Here is a 21,541-nt window from a genome sequence, read left to right as displayed (position 1 = left end):
TTCAGAATGCTGATGTTAATTGTCATGCACCTTTTGCCACTCAATTTGAGACCAACCAACTGAAAACAGACCTGGAAGGAAATCTGGGAACCTTGTACCTCTCGCTTACATCTGTACCAACTGAGTTATCAAGGGAGTCTGTTTTGTTCTCAAATGCAAGCTATGTATCTGGTACTGTACTGTTCGCGGTGTCGAACATTTTAACCTGGTGTTGTTAGACTCCTTACTGTACTTGTTCAACAGCTTAATCTGGCAGTGATTGTAGGAAACTATCAATATAGAACTATACAAGTCTAAAACAGCAGAAGGAGACCATCTGCCCCATCCTATGTGGGCTGGCTCATTTTAGATCAATCCAAACTAACTCCACTGTCCTGTCTCTTGTAACCCTGGATCTTCATTGGAGGCAATGATGAATTTCACCATTGTTCTTCAAAGAGCCAGCTCAGCCAATGGCTGACTGAGGAATATTGTATTTAAGAATGATAATGATTTACAGAGCAGCAATGGATCCTCATGCTCCTATATGCTCCAAAAGCTTAGACAACCCACTGCAAAGCACTGGGAACTTCCGCCAGCTTGGCAATAAAGTCAGCCCCAAACTCACAAATCCAGCTCTGCTGCGCAGGACATGTCATCTGTATGCCAGACACCACATTCCCGAAGCAACAGTTCAACTCTGAACTCAGTCATGACAGGAGACTCCCCAAAGGGCCATGGGAATGCTTTAGTGATGTCTTTAAAGCATGCCTGAAAAGTTCAAACATCCCCATTGATTCATGGAAGTCCCTGATTTGTGACCAACCAACTCGGGAAGGTACCGAACACATCGAGAGACCTCAGGAGTACACAGAGGTGAAGTTGAGGCATTGGAGAGTGCAAACAAACCTCCAAATGCCTCATCTACCTGATATTTCATTATCACCAGCCTGGCCAAACCTGCAGATTGTGTATTGAACTTATCTCAGAACCTGTTAAACTGCGGTGGAAGAGCAAGCCATCCTCAATCTCGAGGGGCTACCAAAGGAGGACCTTCCTTTGCTTCACATTTTAATTTCCTTTCTCTTAAAAGATACAATGGTCTAAACCTCAACTACTCCCTGCCAATTTCAAAGTTTTCATGCTCCAACAACCCTTGGCACACATTTCCTTAACTCCACTTCTCGTTCTCTAATGACAACTTTAAATCGACGAACCCTCATCACCTACTCCCCAAGTAGAGGAAATTGCTTTGTTCGATTTGCCATGTCAAAACCCTTCATAATTTTACAAGTCTCGATTTAAGCTCCTCTTGGATAACACTCGGAGCAGAAACCTTAGCTGACTTCCTCCTATGTTTGGGGACAGTTGGTTAAACTGTACTTCACCCACCATCGCCCCTCTTGGCTTTGCTCCCCTTGTAGAAATTGTTCCAATATTTAATGTCTAATTCTGTGTCAAAGCCAGAACAAAGAAATCGTTGCCAAAAAATTCCACTTATTTCAATAGATGGAAGCTTCACCCTCTGATTCAGCTGTTTCATACAATGATCCCACTCTCTGTTTTCACTGAATAGATGGAATCAGAGGCCCAAATCCATGTCTGATCTAAAAGTGGAACATTCCATTCATCTAAGCTTCAGAACATTGCTGTTAAACTGAGCAGCCACAAAACTCCTATCTCTGCCAGGCAAGTTCTCTGCCATCTGATTTTGATACTTGGCTGCTCTTACTAAACTATTTTTTGTTTCTCAAATACAAGTAAAATTAGCTCGTTCCTAAGATAGCTAAGTGAATATGGCATTCAGCCAGTTACTGAATAGCTCATCTCAGCTGGGATGATAGTGGGTGAAGTAGAGTTTAACCAACTGTCCCCAAGCAAAGGAGGAAGTCAGCAAAGGTTTCAACTCCGTGTTATCCAGTGAGGTCTGCAGTAAAGCACAGTGTTGCTGTAGACATCAGATATGTCCACCATTGGTTATTGACAGTGCTGTTGTCCGTAGCCAGGTATCCTACTGATATTTGATTTGAGACTCAAGAAGATGAAGAATGGCTGCATGAGTAAAGTAGCAAGCAACTCCATTCATATAGGGAGAAAAGGGAAGAAAGTATAAATCCAGAAAGGAAAGGATCATTTCAATTTCTGTAGATTAAGTGTAGAATGAAATGATCATTTCATAATATTTATTAGAAAGCAAAATAAGTCTATTTTTACTGCCCTTCACAGCATGCAAGATGTTCTAAAGTTGCTGGTTTATTACCAGGTCTTACCAGTCAGCTTTCGAATTTTGGCAATTTAGTTTGTGTTGTCAGGTGTAGGGAAATGGTGGAACATTTCACTGAAGCCGACATGAAATGGAATTTGATCAGGCTGCTAATGAGCAAGGTGTCAGAGGACAGCAGCTGCAGTGTTTTGTATCCTTTCCCCAGAATTAAGTTCCACCTTGTAAAGAAGATACAAATGAAGTAAAACCAAAGAAATGCTGAGAAACACTTAGCAGATCAGCTAGTGTCTGCTGATATAGAATCATAGAATCCCTCCATTCAGCCCGCCGTGTCTGCACTGACAACAATCCCACCCAGGCTCTTATTCCTGTAATGCAAATGCCTGCTTAATAAGCACAGTCTGATATTGGTTTCCACTCCAGCTATTTCTGGTTGATTCAAATGACAAAAGATTGATTAATATTACTCGCATGTTTGTGTTTGACTGGAATATGTGCTTTCCATTGTATACTTTGCATTTTTTAATTTCACTGGAATTAATCAGTTTTTTTTCATTCCTGAGCTGTCAACAGAACTAAATGTTACAGTGACAAACTATTGTAGTTCATTAATTAAATTGGTTTAACTATGACTTAATTTGAGAATTTTCTTTTAAAGGGAAAACTCAAATCCTTCACAAAACTAAATAATTAGGCTCTCTGTGGCCTGCCATTGTTGAAATGAGTCCAAATAGAAATTGTTGGTAGGCTTCAAAGCTAGTATTAACTTGGGTCAAGCTTTCTGTAAGCAAATGATGTGAATTCCTGTCAGTCAACTGACAGGCAGCACGGTGGGACAGTGGTTAGCATTGTTGCCTCACAGCGCCAGGGACCAGGGTTCAATTCCCGGCTTGGGTCACTGTCCGTGTAGAGTTTGCACATTCTCCTCATGTCTGCATGGGTTTCCTCTGGGTACTCCAGTTTCCCCCCAAACTCCAAAGATGTGCGGGGATAGGTTGATTGGCCATACTAAAATTGACACTAGTGTCGAAGGGTGAGCAGAGTAAATATGTGAGGTTGCGGGAATAGGGCCTGGGTGGGAATGTGGTTGGTGCAGACTCGATGGTCTAAATGGCTGCCTCCTGCACTTGTAGGGATTCAATGAACTCTAAGTGAATGTTTGACACTTTTGGCACATAACGTAATATTCATATTAATTCAGAATTTTAATGCTCCAATTCACAATGGGATAGCTTTGACGTACCGATTAGTTTGTAATTCATAGTACCTGGGTATTAATAATGCCTACAATGGGATTGCAGTCTCTTTGCCTCTCAACATGCCACTTAATGTGGTTCACAGTAATATGGAGAGCACAATGGCAGCAAATTCCATTCTCACTTTGCTACTCCTTTTCTCATGTTGGATTGGGGAGAAATATGCTTCTTGCGCTGAGGTTGAATAAATATTTTGCTCAACTGTGAAATTAATGTTTTGTAGTTTTGCAAATATAAAAATGAATTTGCAATTGTGAACAATCTGGCAGCTAGATAAACACAGACTGTTGCATTATGAATACTGGAAACCACAGTGCAGACTGGAAGAGCTGAAACCTCATGGAGCTAAATTAATTCATGTAACTGTTTGCCTGTTTCATTGTATATTTAATGTTTCAAAGTAATGCTGACTGCTACTTCATACCCTCTGAAAACAGACAAATAGAGCTCTGACGAAGGGTCAACCAGACTCAAGACGTTGGCTCTATTCTCACCCTTTACAGATGCTGTCAGACCTGCTGAACTTTTTTGTTTCAGATTCCAGCATCTGCAGTATTTTGCCTTTATCCAAATATCACTAGTTTGAAATGTAACTTTTAACCTAACTCTTTGCATTAGCCTTTGGCCATTACGTGGTAATACGCATTAAACACCGCGCTCTGGTGTTCACTAACCACTACAGCAATATCCCAACTAGGAGCTCCCTCCTTTTAAGTTTCCTTTCATTCTGACTTGCCTAAAGGGAATTTGCTTTGCTGAATTGAGAGATAATTGGACCTCATACATAAAGTGCATACTGTAGAGGAAAATTCATAGCTACAAAGAGAACTGTTCCCCTGATTTTAAGTGATTTTGATGACGATAAAAATTGGATTTTTATGTTAAATACAGAAATATTCTTTAAAGTTACAGATACATTAAACTTGTGCATATATTAGACATTGCCAATTTTAGGAATGTGCCATTTATTGGGTTTCTTTGATGTATTTAATTTAATGAGCAGGTCTTGATGTGGTGGTAAAGTGGTCAATTGCATGCATTTCACTTTCACTGAACAGTTTATATCACAGAACCCACAGAGAAGTCTGTCCTGATATCAAGCAGAGTTTGTTCTGTTTATGCTGGCAGTCAAGAGCCTGTTCATGCATCAGATCTCCTTTGCCAGTGTAAGCACCAACTGCAAGCTTGCAAAGTGAAAAACTTGATGCACCACCTAGTATCATCAAAGGAAAGCTTAAACTATCAGATGGCGTCTTGAGTTCAACCTGTGATTTCAGTGTGTTTTCAGAAGGTAGAATAACATATGCCAAAATACTCATTGGCGACTGTCCTCTTCTGCATAGAATGCCTTTTGATTAAGGAATAACTCGTGCACATCAACACAAACTTTGATGCAAGTGAATGTGAAGTACAAGGTAAACAACAGGAATATTGATGGGAGAGTTGGCACACAGGTTAGTAAGCCAGTACCTAATTCATGATGCTCCATATTTATTGCCATTAATATTAATCACCAAAAGATTAGGATTGGTGTGAAGTTTGAGCAGTGGGCTCTGCAGTTTTGCAGAGTTTGTGCTTGGAAGTTTATGCAGAGTTACAAGTTGCTTTATATAGATACTGTCTGGTGATAAAGGTTGTAGTTACAGTAATTGAATGGAGGAGTGTTAGGTCAACTTATACTGACTCTGTTTTTTGTATAATTTGATGAATGGCCTGCTAGTTGTGTACAATCCTGTATTTTCACTGCAGTATAAACCTGATCCCAAGTACTGAGCCAGCAAGGGCTGTGGCCATCTCTGGACAGTTGTGATGTAGGGTATCAACAACAACTTGCTTGATATTGCCTTTAACTTAATAAAAACAAGTGAAGAACTGAAGGAGTGCTGTACTGTTGGAGGTGCCATCTTTCAGATGAGACGTTAAACTGAGACCTCATCTGCTCCCTCAGATGGATGTAAAAGATCCCATGTCACTATTCAGAGAAGAGCAGGGAAGTGCTCCTGATGTCCTTTCCAAAATTTATTTGAGCAACATCACCAAAATAGCTTAATTGGTGACTTACGTCACCAATTTATGGGATGATGTTGTCCACAAGTTGGCTTTCACATTTCCTTACATCACAACTGTGATTGCACTTCAGAAGTACTTCATTGGTTGTGGGAAGACTTGGCAATAAAAGTTCTAAATAAATGTAAACTCTGTGTAAATGCAAGTGTGAAATTGCATTGGATTACACCCTTCAATGCCTTGCTTTGTCTAGAGCAGAAACCCAGGACCAATTCACTGTTGTTGCTCTCCAACCATGGCTCAGTGATAGCATTCTGACATCTGAGTCATGACGACCATAAATTTCAAGCTGAACCCCAGGGATTTGCACATGTAACCTAGGCTGATGTGTTAGTGCAGTATTGAGGGTTTGCTGTGCTGTCTTTTGGGTGAGATGTTGGAGAGAGTAAGGAAGGACAGATGAATTTACATTTATAGAGCACCGTTCACATTTCCAAAGGCCGCTCCCCCCCCCCCCCCCCACCATAACCTTTCCTGAAATCTCTCAGCCAATGAAAATCTTATGAAGACATTGTTGTAACGTGGACAGATGGAGTAACCCATCAGAAAGCCGTGCAAATCCACAAAAAAGTGGGTCTTTTGATGAAGATCGAGCCATATATATTGCTTTTTGTAGCTCAGTGTGAGAACTTGCTGTCAATTACTGCCACTTGCCATCACAAAAATAGCTTAAAATGCAAAAGCAAGTATATTTATCATAATGCTGACAAATCTGGCGTTTAATACAGCAACGTAATTCCAGTACAGCAGTCTGAGACTGAAGGGATGCTATTATTAACCGACATGCATTGCTTCTGCAGTTAAAAGCACTTTCCAGAATAAAGCTGGAAGCACTCTAAAGACCTTACTTGCTTTTCATTTACATTGTCAGTGACTAATTGCATGATCCTGGGTTCCCATCCTTTTCAAACTGTCCATCAAAATTGCTGATGTCCACCGGCCCTTGATTTTAGAATGACACAGGATGAAATAATGACACCTAAAGGTCTTCTGCATGAGACCTGAAGCTAAAGCCAGTGTCCCCAATTTAAATGGACCTCAAAAATTCCCATAGCACAGGTCAACGACAAACAGTGTTCCTGGTATCCTGGTGAACCTTTCTTCCCTGAAGCACAGTCACCAAAACATTATCTGGTCATTTATTTACTGCTGTTTGTGGAACCTGGCAGTGTGAAAATTGCCAACGTTTTCCTACATTAACAACAATGGCTGCTCTTCAACTCTAAATTGGCTGAAAAGCATTTTGGGATGTCCTGAGGATGTAAAAGGTGCTATAGAAATGCCAACATATTTGTTCTTTTCCTGAGTCCACAGTTAAGCAATGCTCTATGGAACTAAAATTTAATTGCTAAAGTAAATGTCTTCCGTGGGCAGTGAAAATTGATTGTATTTGATCAGTCTTACCAAGGGCAAGGGCATATTCATCTGGTGAATCACTAGTGACCGGTCTCCGATTACCTGCTGATTAATAATGGAGTGTCGGTGATGTGGAGACAATAGATTTGTCTACAGGTTTGCAGGTCTTGTTCTCATAGCTTTAGAATATACAAGAGATAATTGGCTTTAAAATTATTTGGAGATATTTTTATACATGATAACTAGTTTAAAATGCTTCTAAATCTGCCGATGCGATGTAACAACTAATCGGTTTTGCATTTTTAGTCAATACCTCTGTTATTAAGTCATGGATTTCAGCATGGTAGATTAATCAAACAAATTACTAATTCCGCCCAGTACAGTCAGTGCCATATTAATTACAGTTAATTGTATAATGTGGAGGGCGTTTTGTTTGTCCTCAAACATTTTAATCATTTGTAGTTTTATGGAAGAAGCACTTTGCCTTAACCTTGAATTAGCAGGTGTAGTGGTGGACAGTGGGGAGCGGTGCAATCCATTTCTTTCTCTGAACCCACACTCCTGCCTCCTGATTTATTTGTTGCTGCACTTGCCTATCTTCCTGTGGCTGCCTGGTGAGGCTGCTTTTCTATCTATTGTAAGGGGATGAGGGGCGGGGAAGCATCTAAGCTTCTGACACCTTTGATGTTGAGGTAAGAAGACCAAGCCTGAATAGCAGGATCTGATATGCATCTGAAAAGTTCCCTGAAACTTGAGTCACCATCACATCTGCTCCAGAACTTCTATGTGTTAACAGTCTTTCTTGTTTATAATATTGTATACCTTTTTTAAAAATCTTTCCTGAAAACTGTAACTGAGATACAGTAATGCACGCAAGAACTAGGTCTTCTGGTGCCTTGTCTTCATTTCTCATCAATACTGAACGTGTGTTAAGAGTCCAACGCAGGTGCACATCCAACCCGATACCTAGAAGCAGCAGAAATCCAACAGTTTTTCTCCTCCGTGCATGCAAGAATACTGAAGCCAACATTCCACCTCACCATGTCAGCTGAGATGAGTGAAGTCAGGCACACGTGAAAGTGAGAATGGCAAGGGGTATAAGTTTTGAGAAGTTGCATGTAATTGATGACTACAGTCCGATACTGGTAATTTAAAATCACTTCATTTGAATTCAAATCGATCTTTAATAAAACCTCATTTATTCCAGCTGTTTAAAATTATTGATTTTTTTTTTAAGTGACGATATAATTTTGAACTATCAGGAGTATCATCACAGCATTTTACAGTGTTGCTGTGTTTTAATGACTGACACTACTTCCTAAGCCAAATGGCAAAACCTGCCTTGTTGACTGGCAGTTAAAACCTAGCCTAAGAATCCATCCCTCTCCCTGATCACTTGTCTGAAGCTGTTCGCAATCCTGATGTCCTGTTTGACTCTATCCCCTCCATCACCAGAACTCTAATCAACCACCATAAAACCGCCCATCTCCACTCTTGCCTCAGTTCATCTTCTAAAGCCCTCATCCACAAGTTTGTTCACTGTTGATTCGACTACTTTAGTGCTGTCCTGGCAATCTTCCATTTTGTTCCCTCCTTAACTCAAACTCATCCAAAACACTGTTGCTCATATCCTAACTTGCATTAAGTCCCAGTTACCCATCATCCTTGCTCCCAGTTCAGCAATGCCTTGTTAAAATTCTCATCCTTGTTTTCAAATCCTTCCATGGCCTTGCTCTTGCCTATGTCTTGAATCTCCTTCAGTCTTACAACCCTCTGAGATCACTGCACTCCCCTAATCCTGACCTCTTTAGCATCCCTGATTTTAATTGCTCTGCACAGGCAGCCAGGCCTTCAGTTGCCAATGGCCTAAGCTCTGGAATTCCATCCCTAAACACTCCGCTTCTCTGTCCTTTGAGATGTTCATTTAGAAAATACATAATTCACCTGCCCTAATATCTCTTGTACTATCTGTCAAATTTTGTTTGATAAAACTCCTTTTAAGTATCTTGGGACCTTTTGCATTAAAGCAACTGTATAAATGCAATTATCGTTGTCTTCCATTGTTATGGATTTCCAGATCAGCTGTCGGAACTACCTGCTGTGTGTACAAGTGACATGTATGCGACCAGTGCCAAATGTCATTTATAATAATGGGGAGTGATAGAGATGTCATTTTGCTCTGGAGCCTATAGCACAGCACATGGGTGCCTTTCATTTCTTGTGGCATGTGAGCATTTACTCTAATAGATTCCTTTCCTGTTGATCATTTTGTGTTTATGCACATTCTAAGAGCAGTGAATCAGTCCTGCAGAGTAATCTGATATGTGACTAAGAAAGTGCAGACTGAGGCAAGTGAGGAGAGTTTAGGCAGCAGTTCCTCCTGAGCTTCAGTGCTGAAACAGAGGTGAATTAATTAAATGGATTGAAGCCAATCGTTCACCAATGGCAGAAAATAGTGAGTGTTGAAGTGCCTTTCTGGCTGTAACTCATGGAAGTGAATCACTTAGATTGTTGCTTTTGATTTCCAATATTAATTCGCCATTTGAATAATGAAACTGAGCCGAAGTTGTTGAGAGCAAAAAAGTTATCTTTTATGGAAAGGGATTATTAATTAACAAAAGATTTGCCGGGCTAATGACGAGCTGTATATGATGGGAGGTTATGTGCCCTTCCTCTTTTATTGGTTTCAGAATCTATCTACAATTTCTGTCCAATTCCAGCTGCTTGGCTGCTGCATGGTTACAGGCATTTGAATCATGATGGATTAAGTGCAGACCAGTTGCAAGTCGTCTCTTAAGATACCATGCACGCGTGCAGCCAAGGCTGCACCACAAAAGATGAATTCAAAAGAACAGGTGACTCATTTACGGGGGACATTGTGTTTTCAGAGTGACAGGCAATCATACTGGGCCAGTTGGATTAATTGAACAGCTGGAACTGCATGATGCAACAGCATGCAGGCAATTCTCCACAAGAGTTAACAGGTTGTAATTCACCATTACAGAGAGTTTCTGTGGAACATGACTCTGAGGTAGTACTCTTGCCTCTGTCAACAAATTGTAAACACATAATCTAGTCTCATGAATAGTACTGAGGGAATACTGCACTGTTGGGGGTGCCGTTTTACAGGTGACATTTTGCCTGTAGGAGTAGACATAACTATTCTCAAGACACTAGTCCAAAGGAGAATGGAGGAATTCTTCCTGGTGTCCTGGCCAATGCTTATCCCTCAACCAACATTATCTTGACATTGATATTGCTGTTTATGGGACCTTGCTGTACGCAAGTTGGCTTCTGCATTTCCTCCATTACAACAGTTGCTGAAGTGAATTTACCATAACGAGCTTTGGGATTTCCTGAGATTATGTTTCTCTCAGTGAATTCCCTTGGAGGATGAAATGGGGAGTGAGCAGTACGAAAATGTCCAGAGAGAGACCTAACCCAAAACGAACAAGTGAAAAATACCGTATGAGATGGGGACATGCTTGCACAGAGAAAAGGAGCATCATGCCTGGGTGAAAGAGAAAATGCTGGAAAATCTCAGCAGGCCTGGCAACATCTGTAAGGAGAGAAAAGAGCTGATGTTTCAGGTCCAGATGACCCTTTGTCAAAGCTTTGACAAAGGGTCATCTGGACTCGAAACAGATGACCCTTTTTACAGATCTCCTTACAGATGCTGCCAGACCTGCTGAGATTTTCCAGCATTTTCTCTTTTGGTTTCAGATTCCAGCATCCACAGTAATTTGCTTTAATCGTGCCTGGGCGAGTCGATTTACCTTTCTTAGCTCAGGAATCATGTACATTGGTTCAGAGGAACTTTAATGAGTAGAGGAGGAAGGAGGTATGGTTCAGAACTTGGTGTGAAACTGATCTGGACAGATCCAGGAGGTCCATATCTCTGCTGTTCCCAGTTGGAGCAACCAGTCTAGACACTTACTGGATAGTGAAGGGGAAGATGATCGGTTCTTGGTCACTTTGAAATGTGCACACAACTGGATTGCACATGAGGATAAGATTCAGGGGGTGCTCCACTTCCAAAGTGGAACAACTTACTGACCCTGGACCAGAACAACCGCCATCACCAAGGACTGCAGGAATTTATATCGCATAGTCTAGCATCCCAAAATGCTTCACAAGGGCATTCTCAAACAAAATTTGACACCCAGTCAACATAGAGATATTGGGACAGGTAATTAAATGTGCAGTCCAGGGTAGGTTTCAAATAGTCTCTTAGAGAATTAGAGAGAGGTGGATAGTTTAGAATGTGAATTTCAGAACTCCGGGACTAAGCAGCTGAAGAGGTGGATGGAGCACTGAACATCGACATTATGCACGAGACCAGAATTGAAGGAGTGCTTGAGAGGTTGCAGGGCTAGAGGAGGATACAGAGTTGGGGAAAGAGGAACCATGGAAGAATTTGAAAACGTAGATTAGAATTTTAAACTTAAGGTGATGTCAGATTGATGTACGTCAGTGAGCTCAGAGGTGATGGATAAAATTGACTTGATCTGAGTTAAGATACAGATGATGTGGAGTGCCGGCGTTGGACTGGGGTAAACATAGTAAGAAGTCTCACAACACCAGGTTAAAGTCCAACAGGTTTATTTGGTAGCAAAAGCCACTAGCTTTCGCAACACTGCTCCTTCGTCAGGTGAGTGGGAGTTCTGTTCACAAACAGGGCATATAAAGAGACAAACTCAATTTACAAAATAATGATTGGAATGCGAGTGCACTCACATTGTCTGTACCTTTAAGACTTGATTAGCTGTAAAGACTCTCATTCCAATCATTATTCTGCAAATTGAGTTTGTGTCTTTATATGCCCTGTTTGCTGTTTGTGAGCAGATCTCCCACTCACCTGACGAAGGAGCAGCGCTGCGAAAGCTAGTGGCATTTGCTACCAAATAAACCTGTTGGACTTTAACCTGGTGTTGTGAGACTTCCTACTTAAGATACAGATGACAGTTGAGTTCAGGTTATATGGAGGGTGGAAAATGGGTGGACATCCAGGAGAGCATTTGATCAGTCAGGTCTAGAACTAATAAAGGCATGGAAGGGTGTTTCAACGTCAGATGAGCTAAGGATCAGGGATGGATGTTATGACGATGGAAGTGGAGGACTGATTTGCGATGTAGGGTATATGGAGTCAGAGGGTCAAATAGAACATAAGAAATAGGAGCAAGAGCAGGTTGTGTAGGCACCAAAGTTGTGAAGTCTGGTTCAGCTTTAGGCAATGACCAGGAGTAGGGATCGCATATAGCTGGGCTAGGGGCAAAAGGCAATGGCTTCAGTCTTCCCAATATTTAGTTGGAGGAAATTTCTCAGCTGATGCCAGATCCAAACATAGAAAAGGGCGGCACGGTAGCATAGTGGTTAGCACTGCTGCTTCACAGCTCCAGGGTCCCGGGTTCGATTCCCGGCTCGGGTCACTGTCTGTGTGGAGTTTGCACATTCTCCTCGTGTCTGCATGGGTTTCCTCTGGGTGCTCCGGTTTCCTCCCACAGTCCAAAGATGTGCGGGTTAGGTTGATTGGCCAGGTTAAAAATTGCCCCTTAGAGTCCTGAGATGCATAGGTTAGAGGGATTAGCGGGTAAATATGTGGGGGTAGGGCCTGGGTGGGATTGTGGTCGGTGCAGACTCGATGGGTCGAATGGCCTCCTTCTGCACTGTAGGGTTTCTATGATTTCTATGACAAACGAGCAGCATGACAAATTCGAGGCAGAGGCTAGGTGGTGAGGTATGGCTGATTGTTATTGACGTACATTGTTGTTGGACCCTGATGTGTTTTCAATTGATGTTTGCCAATAAAGGATCAGCACTTTCAGTAGAGAGAAGGAGGGCAAAAGCTTTGTTTTTCGAACATTATTTATTTATTAGTCATAAGTAGGCTTACATTAACACTGCAATGACGTTATTGTGAAAATCCCCTAGTCACCACTCACCGGCGCCTCTTCGGGTACACTGATGGAGAATTTAGCATGGCCAATCCACCTAACTAACCGGAGCACCCGGAGGAAACCCACGCAGAGTGTGCAAACTCCACACAGGCAGTGAGTGACCCAAGGCAAGAATCGAACCTGGGTCCCTAGTGCTGTGAGGCTGCAATGCTAGCCACTGTGCCACCCACCTTTTGTATATTGCTTACATGCATTTCAGTATATTCATGGTTAAAGTACAGGCAAAAATAGACTACACATTACCACATTAGTGGTAATATTGCAGAGCAGCTTTAACTCAATTAAGAGTACTTCCAGTTTAGCTTCTGGCATACTGCATTTGCCTTATTTCCATGACAGCATGAATTCCAGTCAGCATTGTCAAAAGGGAAACAACTGTACAGCTTAAAATATAGCCAACACAACAGAAAACGCTGTTAAAATCTCAGCAAGTCTGACAGTGACAGCATCTGTGGAGAGAGAACAGAGTTGAAGTTTCAAGTTTGAGTTATCCAGACTTGAAACGTTAGCTCTGCTCCCTCCATAGATGCTGTCAGACCTGCTGAGATTTTACAGCATTTTCTGTTTTTGCTTCAGATTCCAGCATCCACAGTAATTTGCTTTTATATTAAAATATTGCCATTTTCACTTGCATTTTCTGCACACATTCTTTCTTCAATGCAGTCAGCCTAAAGGGGACTAGAAAAATTGACAACAGCAAATTGTATTTATACAGCATCTTTAACATTGTAAGGCATCCCCAGACGCTTCACGAGAATTATCGAACAAAATTTTGGCAACGGGTCACGTAAAGAAATATTAAGGCAGTTGGCTGAAAGGTTCGTCAAAGATGTAGGTTTTAAGAAGTATCTTGAGGGAGGATAGAGAAGTTTAGGGAGAGGTGAGCAGCCCCAGCTTTTCCAACCTGTCCTACACTGAACTTCCTCATCTCTGGAACCATTCTTGGAAATCTTCTCTGCACACACTCTGAAACCTTCATATCCTTCATATACAGCAGCACGGTGGTACCGTGGTTAACATCACAGCGCCAGGGACCCAGGTGCGATTCCTGGCTTGGATCACTGCCTGTGTGGAGTTTGCACGTTCTCCCCATGTCTGTGTGGGCTTCTTCTGGATGCTCCGATTTCCTCCAACAGTCTGAAAGGTGTGCTGGTTAGGTGCATTGACCCGAACAGACGTTAGAGTGTGGCAACTAGGGGAATTTCGCAGTAACTTCATTGCAATGTTAATGTAGGCCTTGCTTGTGACAAATAAACTTTATTTTTCTACTTTCTTTTTTATCCTTTCAAAGTTTTACAAAGGATCATGTTAACCTCTGCTGTGTACTCTGTGCTTTTACTTATAAAGCCAACATGCCTTTTTAACCACTTTCTCAACCTGCCCTGCCAGCTGAGAATCAAATATAATGCCAAGGTTGCAAACAGTCTGGTTTCGCCTCGGGCAGTTTCCAAGGCAAGGATTCGGGAACAAAATTTGCATGAGGGATTGAAGCTATCACTAATTAGAGGAAGGTTCTGGTCATCTAGTACTGGATGTTAAACGAGCACTCTGAAAATGTTTAGGTCGATAAGGAGTTGAGATATGCTGGTGAGTTAGTGCTGGGTGTCACCTTTGATTTTGGATGAAGTCATTAAAGGGCACCATGGGGATGAGACATAGGAAGGTGCCAAGAATGGATCTTTAGGGGGCATCATAGATAATAGTGTGGAAGTGGAAAAAATACCATTGCAGGTATGTGTTGCTGGCTGATGAATAAGTGTATGTCAGGTGGGTCTGCATGTCTCTGAAATGTGTTAGTGATGTCCTTTTTCTGCTGCGTAATGGCACTGCCTGCAGAAATTAGACTGCCTGCAGTCTGACCTTCAAATAATTTTGTTGCATAGCTGTACCTCCACTTGTAGCTGGCCCCGATTAAGGCACCAAGTCTCGATGTGGAAACACTGCATTCAGCAGACAGTGGACTCACTGATAAAGACCAGATAAGGAAAACTGAATTGTATGCAAAGAGAAGTATATTCAGGCAATTACTGTCTCTGAAAGTGCAGACGTTATCTCAAGTGTTGTGCGTTTTCTAAATGATTAAATCAACCCAAACCCGTTCCTTTGCTGCTCCACCCCAGGCACCGGTGGGCTCGTCCCCTCCTGAAACAAATTGTAAGGGATGTTGCCCTAAAAAGTGCTGCCCATTGTGAGCAACAGGGAGCTGTCGACTGCTATTATGGAGCAGACAATTTGTCATCAATCCCATCTGTCTTCTTTCAGACCTATTGAGTGTTTGCAATCTGACACTGTGCAAGCTGCTGATTTACATCTGTACCTCCTCCTGCAGTCCTGGTCAAGCCTTCCCGCTCAGAGCAGGGCTTGTTTGCTTCTGCCTTGAGTGAGTGTGTATGGTGATTTCCAGGCTCCCCTGCAGCTTCCACTTGCAACCACACACAGCCAGTCTATAGTTGTTGGGGGTTACAGGCCGAGGCCCTATGGTATGTGCAGTTGACATTTTTATTTAGCAAGGCAACAAGCCAAATCTTTGTTACCTTTATTATCCCCAATTACATGGTTGATGCACAGTTCTACTAATCTAGTTGTTTAACTTTTGCTTCACTCTCTCTTTACTATAATCCATTCAAGGTGAATGATGCTGTATTTACATACGACACTTGGTTCACATGATACTATCAGTATATACAATCAGCTTGATCACTTACATGCACATTAGAAGCCTGATTTATTTTAGGAAGTAGAACATATTTTAGTTGAACTATTGAGCTAAATTATGACGCCGTTATTGATCTATATTATATTAAAATAGAAAGGGTTCATCATTGTACATCCAGCTTTCTTAACCTAACTTTGCCCTTGCTAGGTGACGCTCGATACATTTTTCAAATCAATTTTCTCCTTGCCTTTGAATCTGCGATCGTGTGGGGATATCATGTGGGGGTCTTCAGACAATGCCAGCTTTCAATCTGTCACATCACAGCACTGACGTTTGCTGAATGCAGTTCCAAAGGTAGATCTCTGGCACTGGCGGGGGCATTTGCAAACAATTCAACCTAAAAAGCATTGCTGCCTTGGCTTGATCTTGCCCTTGGGTCAGGTTGTGTCTATCTGCAGCCACTTTCCATTTTGTAGTTGGATAACAATGCAGAGTGGAACCTTGACTGATTCCTCCATTTCCACCTGCTCACCCACCCATCACCAGCCTAAAGAATTTGAGGCAATTTGTCAGTCCACTTAAAAGCATTCAAAAACCATCACGTCTTGTTAAATTTGTGGAAGTGATAATTTGCATTCAAAAATGACCATTAGGCCTTATAGGCATCAAAGCAATCCAGTGGATACCAGTGCAGTTTTCCACATGTTATGATGGGAAAAATCTTGTTGCTTGTTTTGAAAGATTTTCCCAAGAACTTCCCCAACCCCTTCCATTTCAGTTGGCATGTTACTCTTCCTTCTGACCATTCTGGCACCTCGGCTGTGCCGAATCTGCCAGGGTCACCAACTCTGAGGAATAAACGAGGGATGCTTTGCCGGTGGGAGTATAAAGAAATAATCAACCATGTAAGTAACAAAGTAAATGTGGCCCCACTGAGAAATCGGAGTGCACTGGAATTAAATTTGAAAGTATATAACCATAGAATCCCTACAGTACAGAAGAGGCCATTTGGCCCATCAAGTCTGCACTGATTCTGACAGAGTATCTTAGCCAGGCCCCCTCACACACCCTATCCTTGTAACGCCACGCACTTACCACGTAATCTACACATCTTGGGCCAAGAACGGGCAATTTACCATGGCCAATCCTACCTAACTTGCATATCTTTGGACTGTGGGAGGAAACTGAAGCACTGGGAGGAAATCCATGCAGACACAGAGAATGTGCAAACTGCACACTGACAAGTAGTCACCCAAAGCGAGAATTGAACATGGGTCCCTGGAGCTGTGAGGCAGCAATGCTAACCAGTGTGCCACTGTGCTGCCCTCTTATAAAATAGGAAAGCTGGCAAATCACTGAGGGTCTTTGACAGCACCTTCCAAACCTGCGACCTCTACCATCTAGAAGAACAAGGGCAGTAGCTATGTGAACTCTACCATCTGGAAGTTCGCCTCCAAGTCACATACCATCCTGATTGAAACCATATTGCTGTTCCTTTACTGTCACTGGGTCAAAATTCTGGAACTCCCTGCTTAACAGCCTTGCGTACCAGATCACTGAGATCCTGGAGCTGCTGGTCAACGTTGCCCAGGACAATAAGAAAATCCGCATCACACTCCACCCCTGCAGCATACCATCTGCAATTGCGAGGAGCTCAACAAACTTCTTAGAGGGGTAGCCAAAGCCCAGAACAAGGTCCTGTCCAACATCCAGGCCTTCCTACTGCCCAAGGAAACTGGACATTCTAGCATGGTATATACTGAAGGAGCAAGGTCAGAAAAAGGTAAAAACGTATTATGCATTAATGCATTTTTAAAAGTAAGATCTACCGCCCAAAGCATGACATAAAACTGCAACCTTGTAGTTCATTCGCGCCCCTCCCAAATTAGAATCATAGAAGTTTACAGCATGGAAACAGGCCCTTCAGTCCAACTTGTCCTTTTTTTAAACCACTAAGCTAGTCCCAATTGCCCTCATTTGGCCCATATCCCTCTATAGCCATCTTACCCATGTAACTGTCTAAACGCTTTTTAAAAAACAAAATTGCACCCGTCTCAACTACCTCTGACATCTTGTTCCAGGCACTCTCCGCCCTCTGTGTGAAAAAACTGCCCCTCTGGACCCTTTTGTATCTCTCCCCTCTCACCTTAAACCTACGCCCTAGTTTTAGACTCCCCTACCTTTGGGAAAATTCTTCCCTGATCTCCCTCCCTCTGCTGGACTGATCTAGACCAGTTGATGACGAATGAGCATTCTTTATGCAGGTTATACCATTTGATGTCAAATGATGCATTGACTGGAGTGCAATTAATTGCAGGATCGATGCCAAAAATTTTCTTGCGGAGGGAGGCAGCCCACATGGGCCTGCAACTGCAGGGGCTAAAGTGGTCAAAAATTAATAACGCAGCACAAACTGGGAACCCAAACAAGAACTTTCTAGGTATTGTACATCCTAAAGGCCCAGTTTTGATTTACACGAGCTGTGCTTTTACCTGCAAAAGCATCAGGGACCCAAATTGAAGTGCACTCGCCATTCAACACTAATATCCATTTGTCTGTGTTTAAACGGAGATGCTTGTTATACAAGTGCAGCATCTTGTATTGAATACAATGCCATGTTTGTGCCACGCTACCCTGACATACAGATTTCCTCCAGATAGCAGCAACTGCAAAGACTCTTTTCCTTTTTTTTGTTTTGGCATCTGGTCTTGGCAGATCCGGCAAGTATATTTTGGGATTGCCCTCCGCTCCATGTGGCTTGCGTGTCAAGAGACAGTGCAGCAGTCTTGGCATCAATGTAATTAGTTCCATTTCCTTCCTGCAAGTCAAATAAATCTTGTAGACGCAGTAGATGGTGGCACTGCAAATCCATGATCTGGAATATTCTGGGACTGGAGCTTTACAAGTGAATGTTTAGTGCTATAGATTGATGCAATTAAAGTAAATCTATTCATGTATATTGGGTTGGCACGGTGGCACAGTGGTTAACACTGCTGCTTCACAGCTCCAGGGAACCGAATTCAATTCCGGCCTCGGGTGACTGTCTATGTGGAGTTTGCACATTTTCCCCATGTCAGCATGGGTTTCCTCTGGGTGCTCCAGTTTCCTCCACACTCCAAAGATGTGCAGGGTAGGTGGATTGGCCATGCTAAATGTGAGCGGGGGATTAGCAGGGTAAATACATGGGGTTACGGGGATAGGGCCTTGTGGGATTGTTATCGGTGCAGACTCGATGGGCTGAATGCACTGTAGGGATTCTATGATATATAAAGCAGCAAATGAGAGCCGTTTTGTTCGGCAACAACAAGTTATATTTATATAGCACTCTTCAATGTAATAAAGCATCCCAAGGTGCTTTATAGGGACATTACCAGATGAGTAAAAGCTTAGTCAAATGGGGTAGGTTTAAGGAGCATCTTAAGAGAAACAGGGAATTTCAGAATTTGGGGCCTTGCAGCTGAACGTATGGTTTCCAATAATGACGTGACTAAAATTGGGGATGCTTGAGGCCATAATTGGAGGAGTGAGGGTTGATGTTGGGAGATACTGAGGGGCAAAGCCATGTAGGCGTTTGAATACAAGGCTGAGGCCTTGTTTCACCATGAGCCAGTGTAGGTCTGACAGCACAGGCTGTACGTTGGGATGAGGGCAGCAGAGGTTTAGATGACTTCAAGTTTGCTAACCAGGAGTGCTCAAGTCTAGAGGTGATGAAGATATGTGTGTGAATTTCAGCAACAGGAGGTAGAAATAAGCAATCCTCGGGATGGCAAGGATATGTGGATGGAAGTTCATATATGACCTCAAGATTGCAAACGGTCCAATTTCTCTTCGGACAGTTTTTCAGGGAGAGTTAGTGGCCAAGGAACGGAGTTTGTAGTGGGGGCCAAAAACAATGTCTTTGTTCTTCCCAAGATTTAATTAGGAGGAAATTCCTGTTCATGTTGGACAAGCGTTATGACAACTTGAAGCCAGCGGATGGGTGCAGAGAGGCAATGATGAGGTAGAGCTGGGCGCTGTCAGCATAACATTGTTTTCAGAAGAGATTGTGGAGATCAGGATGTAGAAACCAAAGGGGATCAAGGGTGAATACTTTGTGACACCAGAGGTTAATGGTGCAGAATTGCAGAAACAAGAGAAACCGTTGTTGATTACGACTATAATTAAGAATGAAACCAGGCAATCGGCTAGACAACAGGAGATAATAGGAGGAGGATTGTGTGGTCAACCATATTGAAAACTACAGGCTGGCCTTGAAGCAGGAAGAGGGAAAGTTACCTTTGTCATAGTGGCATAACAGTTGTGAATTTGATGAGAACCATTTTGATATTGTGGCTGGAGCAGAAACCTGCTTGGAGTGATTCAGACACTGAGTTCCAGGAAAAATATTTTGGTAATCATGGTGTATATATTTAAATTAGACCCTAAAGGACAATTTTATTTTACTTTCAATTCATTATTTATATGAGTTTAACTCGAGGTTAAAAAGATAAATGGTTGGCAGCAACTTAAGCAACATGGGTGGCACGGTGGTTAGCACTGCTGCTTCACAGTGCCAGGGTTCAATTCCTGGCTTGAATCACTGTCTGTGCGGAGACTGCACATTCTTCCCGTGTCTGTGTGGGTTTTCCTCTGGGTGCTTCGGTTTCCTCCCACAGTCTGAAAGACGTGCTGGTTGGGTGCATTGGTCATGCTAAATTCTCCCTCAGTGTACCCGAACATGTGCCGGAATGTGGCGACTAGGGGATTTTTACAGTAACTTCATTGCAATATTAATGTAAGCCTACTTGTGACGCTAATAAATAAACTTTGAAACTTAAGTGGATTGGAGCTCATTCACCCACAAGGTAATCAGCACTTTACAAAAGATCAATCTCTCTTTCTCACTATCATTTCAAACACTGCAGTTTTCTAGCTATTCAGATTTGTTCCCTCTCTCCCTGTAGGAATGCATCACGGAACCTCCGATATCGATGGTGATATTGATTACATAGCATCACTCTTAGCCAAAAATGTTGATGTGCCACACAGACTACAACTGGCTGCAGAGAGTAAGTACATTGCACACTGCATGACAGAAGGCTTGAAATCAAATTCTAAATATGAAATTATTGTTTTGAGACCCTTTGTTTAAGGCCCCTGCAGGGTTTTGTTCCTCTGTTCAAATGCTACAGGCAGGTCTGTTGGTTAATCCTTAATGTTACCTGCTGTAAAATGGTATACTTTGATCGGTTGCTGTGACTATTACAGTACAACATCTGCTAGGACCAGGTGTGCAGAAGTATATGCTGTTGTCTATTGACATAAGGTTGTCAATGTAATGCTGCTGTAGGAATGAATGAGGGTCTCACTGCCTCCGAATCAATGGCTGCTTTGTTCAGGATTTTGCCCATCTTAAAGTCCTGCTTACTATTGCCTCTGATCTTTTGGTTTCAATACTGCTTCGTATCTGTTTGCTTCAAAAATATCTCCTCCATGACCTCATTCTACTAGACCAGACCCCCCTCCAGCAACTTCTGCTCTTCCAACCTGGGTTTATGGTGCATTTTCCTTATTCCCTCTACTCTTCCCTTAGTGGCAGAGACTGCAGCAATTTACCTGCAACATTCTGGTCTTCCATTTTTCCCTCCACACTTCCCAACAACAATTTTAAAACTCTTTCTTTTTGACACAGCCTTCAACTCAGACAAGATTCCCAACTGTGCGGCTTCAGGATGTTATTCCACCTTAAAAACACAATTATTTAATAGAATAAATAGTACCACGAATAACAGGCTTTAGTTATATGGAGGGACAGAAGAGGCCGAAATGCTCTCCTTGGAGTTGGGAAGCTATGAGGAGATTTACTCAAAATTTTAATAGAATCAGTAAAGAGGAACTGCTTCCACTGGGCAGAGGGATTTAAGATAGTTGCTAAGTAAGTAAGAGGAGTGATGAGAATTTTTTCTATGATCTGGAATGCATAGTCTTGAAAGGATAGTTGAGGAAGATTCAATCGTAACCTTCAAAAAGCAATTGGATAGATATTTGAAAGTGAAACTTGCGGGGC

General features: G+C 42.3%; 1 protein-coding gene across 1 annotated transcript in view; it reads left to right on the top strand.

The window, feature by feature from the left end:
• The window catches only part of LOC144502562 (neural proliferation differentiation and control protein 1-like), a 176,303-nt gene that overhangs the window by 143,115 nt on the left and 11,647 nt on the right, over window positions 1–21,541 (top strand). The window contains exon 3 of the mRNA XM_078226664.1: window positions 20,439–20,543. Coding sequence (XP_078082790.1) covers window positions 20,439–20,543 — 105 coding nt within the window. The remainder of the gene's footprint in view (window positions 1–20,438; window positions 20,544–21,541) is intronic.

This window comes from Mustelus asterias, chromosome 13, assembly GCF_964213995.1.
Source record: "Mustelus asterias chromosome 13, sMusAst1.hap1.1, whole genome shotgun sequence".
Lineage (NCBI taxonomy): Eukaryota > Metazoa > Chordata > Chondrichthyes > Carcharhiniformes > Triakidae > Mustelus > Mustelus asterias.
Note: the sequence above shows the minus strand (reverse complement) of the source record. Positions and strands in the feature narration are given on the sequence as shown.